At 49.8% G+C, this 6,771-nt stretch overlaps 1 protein-coding gene across 3 annotated transcripts in view; it reads right to left on the bottom strand.

Moving 5' to 3' along the window:
- LOC102252157 (chromosome unknown open reading frame, human C4orf19) overlaps positions 1-6,771 on the bottom strand; it is a 60,778-nt gene that overhangs the window by 3,349 nt on the left and 50,658 nt on the right. For all 3 annotated transcript variants that reach the window (XM_005859738.2, XM_005859736.2, XM_005859737.2), the window contains exon 3: positions 1,018-1,071. In XM_005859738.2, coding sequence (XP_005859800.1) covers positions 1,018-1,049 — 32 coding nt within the window. In that variant the 5' untranslated portion in view covers positions 1,050-1,071. The remainder of the gene's footprint in view (positions 1-1,017; positions 1,072-6,771) is intronic.

The following is a 6,771-nucleotide window of genomic DNA, read 5'->3' as shown; positions in this document are numbered from 1 at the left end:
TCTCTTTTTTTTTTTTTTATTCTGGGCAAGCTTTAGCTCTGAGGCCTCGCTGCAAACAACATGGATACAATGTTGCGGTCCGAGCCCGGCTGAATGGAAGCCCTTTTCTGGGGTTTTGTTTAGCTTCTTATTTGCAAAGTACATAGTTTTCTCTTTTATTAGTGTAGATACTAGAGGCCTGGTGCTCGAAATTCGTGTGTGTGTGGGGGGGGTCCCCTCAGCCCAGCCTGCACCCTCTCCAATCTGGGACATCCCTCTCACAATCCTGGACCACTGGCTCCTAATCGCTCACCTGCCTGCCTGCCTGATCGCCCCTAACTAACCCCCCTGCTGGACTGGTCATAGGCAGCCATCTTGTGAGGACATGAGGGTTAATTTGCATATTACATCTTTATTATATAGGATTGTTGGTAAAGTGTAACATCACATTATGATTACAGTGGAGTAACATTTACATATGTATGTGTGGTGTATATACTTACATATGGATAAAAATACATATGTATATGTAGATAGATATGGAATAGAACTATAATAACACATAAATTTGTTTGTTAAGGAAGCAAAATCATTAGTTAATTTTTTCCCCTTTGTTTTACAGAGAATTCTGTTCTTATTACCCACATTCTGGGATAGAATCTGGAAAAAATTAAAAGCACATATGTGACTAGGGCGATTTATTTTCAGTGATGCCATTGCAGGCACCCTCCAAAACTGAAGCTTTGCTTTGCATTACTCCCTGGAGAAATGTAAATTCAGCCCAAACCAAATTCAGTCTCAGAGAATGACGGAGTCCCCAACATCTCTGAGAAGGGAACAACAACAAAAAAAGGTTTTAATATCTAGGCCACATGTGCTCTTAAATGACATCAAAGCAATTCCAAATTCTTAATTTCTTGGCAATGCTGGTCAAGCCCCAACGAGATAAATGCAGAATCAACGCAGGGTCTTTAAGAGGGCCTCCATGGAAATCGTGAATTCCTCCATTCGAATGAGGTATTTCCCCCCCAACTTTACCTTTGTATCATTTTACAGCACCTGCACCCCATCTGGATTATTTTTTGTTATCATCTGGAAAAGAAAACATAAAAGGGAGAAAACACAGTGAATAACATTCTAATATCAATTAGGCTTGCTTTTTCTTTCCTAGCTACTCACAAGTTAGTGGAGTCAGTTTTTGACAGAAAGATAACATGTGGGCCAGGGAGGCACTGGAATGCCTATATGTATTGGATATCACCGATTCCGAGCTCTCAAACATTTATTGATACTTGTCTCTGTGCCAGACCCTTTCCCCCACCCTGGGAGTTCCGTATGTCATTTGCATTTTGCAAATGAGGAAATACTGGTTGAAGAACGCTGGGGAGAGAAGGGCAGGACTGAAAGGATCTGTGCGTTTTGTATTCCACTGCCTTCTTTGGGGGACACGGGAGCCTAACCAGGGGCAGCAGGAGGTGTCAGAGAGAGGGGAGGTGTCTATGCCGGGATTAGCTACTCAAGTATTCAAGGACTTCAGGATGAGGCAGCTGACCCACGTGTTTCACGTTAGAGACCCGAGGAGGTGAGAGCCAGGTCATCATCACCAGCTTCACCTGATGCACCTGCTCCTGCTCTGCCCTTCCCATCGCTGGGCTGATTCTGGCCACAATTCGTGGACTCCATTCTTTTTTTTAAAATATATTTTATTAATTTTTTTACAGAGAGGAAGGGAGAGAGATAGAGAGCTAGAAACATCGATCAGCTGCCTCCTGCACACCTCCCACCGAGGATGTGCCCGGAACCAAGGTACATGCCCTTGACCGGAATCGAACCCGGGACCCTTCAGTCCGCAGGCCGATGCACCATCCACTGAACCAAACCAGCTATGGCTGGACTCCATTCTTGAAGTTCAAGTGGGCTTACTGGTGGCAGGTGGACTCAGTCTGTGCTTCTTTCATTTCTCACCTGCCCACTGTCTCCCTGCCTTTTCCCAAGGTGGCATTTTTTCCCCTGCAAATTGCCCTCTGAATAAAACCTTCTCTGCATGGGAAACAGACTACGTTGTTCTGGTCTTTCCTTTGAGTCATTCTCCATTTCTAATATTTGCGACCTTCTCAAAGACAGGCTAAAGCCCCCGTCCCTCTGTGTCCACAGGACGCGTGCGCTTGAAACAGAGAGAGATCCCTCGCTGTTGATGGGGCTACTGCCTCCCCTGGTCTCTCTCCTTCCTCCAGTCATGGAAGAATTTCCCACGATGCTGCTTCACAAGCCTTTACCCACAGAGAAAACTCCTGGTGTTTTCTAAATAGTACAGACTGGCTGGCTGGTTACAAGGGACTAGGTTGACACTGATAAATCAAATCCACAAATAACCTCCCATGGAGGCTAAAAATGCCCCACCCCCCAAAACAGCCACATTCTACCCTCTGCAACTTGTGAATGTTACCTCATATGAACAAAACCAACCAACCAAACAAACAAATCTTTGCGGATGTGATCACAGATTTGAGATGGGGAGAGTGGCCTGGCTTACCTGGTTCAGAGCCCAGCTCTGCCTCTTACTGGCTTGTGACTTAGGGCCTATTTCATCTGTGAATGGGGATAACAATATACTAGCACATAGTGTTGCTGGGGAGCATACAAGTGAATATTCATACTAAGCATATGCTTATTATTCAGCTCTGTTGGGATACAGCATGCTTAAAAAAAAAAAAAAGATGGAGGCCTTCCACCTAAGGAAGATGTAATCTAGCCATGACATACACATAAGCACAACAGCCTTAACAGTATCAAGTAAGGCTTGTTTCTGGCATAAGAGGCAAATGGTATATTTCTACCAATGTGGCACCAACTGAAAGACACAAACCCCAAGTGCAACAGAGGATCAACAGGCAGAGAAATCACTGGGAGCTTAGCCAGTGAATACGTGTGTACAAGCTTTTCCTCCTTCAAGGCTCTCAGTTAAATTACCCCAGGGTTTTGTTTCCGGCCTCTGCTCCCCCTTCATGCCCATTTTCTGCTAATATTTCATATACTAGAGGCCCAGTATAATTAACACTAGAGGCCCAGTGCATGAAATTCGTGCACTGAGGGTGTGTCCCTCAGCTTGGCCTGCAACCTCTCCAATCTGGGACCCCTGGGGGGACATCCCTCTCACAATCCAGGACTGCTGGCTCCCAACCTCTCGCCTGCCTGCCTGCCTGATTGCCCCTAACCGCTTCTGCCTGCCAGCCTGATCACCCCCTAACCACTCCTCTGCCAGCCTGATCAACGCCTAACTGTTCCCCTGCTGGTCCGATTGCCCCAACTGCCCTCCCCTGCCAGCCTGGTCAATCCCAACTGCCCTCCCTTGCAGGCCTGGTTGCCCCCAACTGCCTTCCCCTGCAGGCCTGGTTGCCCCCCACTGCCTTCCCCTGCAGGCCTGGTTGCCCCCCACTGCCTTCCCCTGCAGGCCTGGTTGCCCCCCACTGCCTTCCCCTGCAGGCCTGGTTGCCCCCCACTGCCTTCCCCTGCAGGCCTGGTTGCCCCCCACTGCCTTCCCCTGCAGGCCTGGTTGCCCCCCACTGCCTTCCCCTGCAGGCCTGGTTGCCCCCCACTGCCTTCCCCTGCAGGCCTGGTTGCCCCCCACTGCCTTCCCCTGCAGGCCTGGTTGCCCCCCACTGCCTTCCCCTGCAGGCCTGGTTGCCCCCCACTGCCTTCCCCTGCAGGCCTGGTTGCCCCCCACTGCCTTCCCCTGCAGGCCTGGTTGCCCCCCACTGCCTTCCCCTGCAGGCCTGGTTGCCCCCCACTGCCTTCCCCTGCAGGCCTGGTTGCCCCCCACTGCCTTCCCCTGCAGGCCTGGTTGCCCCCCACTGCCTTCCCCTGCAGGCCTGGTTGCCCCCCACTGCCTTCCCCTGCAGGCCTGGTTGCCCCCCACTGCCTTCCCCTGCAGGCCTGGTTGCCCCCAACTGTCCTCTTCTGCCAGCCTGGGTCACCCCCAACTGTTCTCCCCTGCAGGCCTGGTCACCCCCAACTGCCTTCCCCTGCAGGCCTGGTCGCCCCCAACTGCCCTCCTCTGCAGGCCTGGGTTCCCCCCCACCCCAACTCTCCTCCCCTGCAGGCCTGGTCCCCCCAACTGTCCTCCCCTTCAGGCCTGATCCCCCAACTGCCCTCCCCTGCAGGCCTGGTCCCTCCCAACTGCCCTCCCCTGATGGCCATCTTTGACCACATGGGGGCAGCCATCTTGTATTGGAGTGATGGTCAATTTGCATATTACCTCTTTATTATATAGGATTAGCTGGACAAATGGCATGAAAAGTACCACATGCACCTCCTGTCCTCCACCAACTCCTGTCCTCCCCTCTCACCCCTTCCCGTCCACACCCTGCTCTAAAATCCTGCCCATCCATGCTAGCACTATCTTTGTTTATCTTGGTCTCTATTAAAAAAAAAATATTAGCCAGGAAAGGGGGCCACAGAACAAACAAACAAACAAAATAAGAAAACCTCAAAGAAAAAGAAAAAAAGAAAGGTTTTTACGTGTTTGAGAGAGGGCAGACCATGGAAGAGAATAACATACTGAAAAACGTCAGGGAGGTCAACTTTAGGACGGTGAGTTTAAGAGTTGTCCAGGGGAAGGTTTCTTCTGAGAGGGAGGAAGGAAGGAAGACAGAGGCACGTCTTGAGTGACACCCTGTGTTCCCAGCGACGCGGAGACTGACTGGGGTCCACCTTGGGGAGCCCTGGCCAGGCTGGGTCTGTCCCACCCTCTGCTGCGGTGGCCGTGGCCACATAAGCAACGTGCACAGAGATGCAATGACTGCTGAGATTTAACGGCCCAACGAGAGAGCCAGCACCTCCGTTTCTTACAGAATTTACACATCATCACCTGTTAAGACCCCCTTTCACTCCCTCAGGAAAACCACAGGATCTATATTTTCCTTCAAAACCACCTAATTGTGAAGGATGTTTCAATGACTGTCCCCTTTTGGGATCAAATTTCCAGTTTGGCTTCTCCTCCCTCTTCCCCCTCTAGGGCACACCACCTGGGCTTCCTGCAGACCTGGCTCCGTGCCCAAGGGCCATGCTCTGAGCCTCTCCCAAGCTCAGTGCGCACGGCCTCTGCCTGGTTACAGGGTCTGCCCGCTCACCTCACCCCTGTTCTCCTTCCCCAGCGACATTCCTTCTCCCAGTGAGACCAGCTCCAGCGTCCAAGGCTGTGTGACGGCTGATGAAAGGGGTGGGAACTAACGTATTTACAGCCGAGCGCTGCCTGCCCTATCTACAATGATTCGTCTTTATCTGATGATTCCTAATAGCAAATCCAATTTCTTTCTCTTTCCATGTCACCCCCACATCTATATCTTGCTTTTAGGAAGGCGTCCTCCCATTGCTGGGTGCAAAAAGGAACACCCATTACCTGCGTGATCCGTGGATGCAAATGGGAAAAACACTCCAAAAGAGTCAGATTGAGCTAAAAGCTGGCGGACTATCTGCTTTCCCTGTCCCCCTTGGACCACAGCTAGCTCACAGGTGAGAAGTCAGTTGTCAGGTGCTCTTTATGCCTGAGCAGAGTGGAAATGTGCTTTCTCTTTGGAGTAGAAAAAAGCAACAGAGAAGCAAAGGGCAGATCCTTCCCGTTTACACAGGGGCAAAGCAAACACCATTAGGGGGCGTGTCCATCGGTGCTGGCGCCTGCCCACTCCTGGAGTCCGTGTTAGGGGTTGACTCCGTCCTGCGTTTGGTGTGGACGTTAAACAGTCCGGTGCTTGAAGATGAACATGACAATGTCCCATCTGTTACTAGCAAGTCTCCTTGCTGGAAAACCCTGTTTCCTAAGGGGGAGAGGGTGGAGGTGGGAAGAAGGGACAAGAGGGGAGAGCCACCAGTTTGCTAACCAGACAGAAATTGACTGAAAATTCACCAGGAAGTGAAGGGAATATAGGAAAAGGCTCCCCCGGTCGGAAAGGACTGCCTGTATAGGTTAGCTATTAGTATTAAATCAATGTTCATTTCCTGATTTGAATCACTGTACTGGGGGGGGGGGGGAGTATATAAGAAAGTGATCTGTTCTTAAGAAATACACAGTAAAATAAAGTATTTAGGAGTAAAGAGCATGGGATCTGTAACTTGTTAAAATGATTCAGGAAAAAAATGTGTGTTTGTGTGTGTGTGTGTGTGTGTGTGTGTGTGTAGAAAGAAAGAATAAATTCAGTGTGGAAAATGGCAACATTTGGGGACTCTGGTTACAGAATTTGTGGGGATTCTTTTATTTTTAACTTAAATAATTTTATTATAAAATTTTATATAAAGCAAAATTCATAAACAGAACTAAGACAGTAGATAAGCTTGTTGAAATCCCACAGACCTTTCTGAATGTAGCTGTCATTCTAAGTATTTACTGAAGACCTGCCCTCAAATGGCAGTCCCAGGACTGGGCCTCGAAGGCACAGGTATCCTAGTTCCTGTCCTCTGGCTGCCCCCTATAAAGAGGGAATTAGTGTCTAGTGCTGGGGTGTCGTCAGCTGTCTGCTGCCCTGCTAAACACAGGCTCCTCACAGGCAATGCCTAACCCAGGGCAAGGCCAGCTCACTAAGGAGCGCCTCGTGTTGTTATTCAAACAAAGCAATGACTGGTAAGTGCCATGTGCCAATGAGTGAGTGGCCCATATGGAATTTTTGACGTTATTATTCCTGTAGAGAGTCTACCCTTCCTATGGTCAAATCTCACACTGTCCTGTGGCCCCAAAGGAAAAGCCACGTGCAAGAGCCGAGAGAGAGAGAGAGAGAGAGAGAGAGAGAGAGAGAGAGAGAG

Source organism: Myotis brandtii, unplaced genomic scaffold (genome assembly GCF_000412655.1).
Source record: "Myotis brandtii unplaced genomic scaffold, ASM41265v1 scaffold1299, whole genome shotgun sequence".
NCBI classification, from domain to species: Eukaryota; Metazoa; Chordata; class Mammalia; order Chiroptera; family Vespertilionidae; genus Myotis; species Myotis brandtii.
The sequence above is the reverse complement of the archived record's forward strand: the minus strand, read 5'-3'. Positions and strand labels throughout refer to the sequence as shown.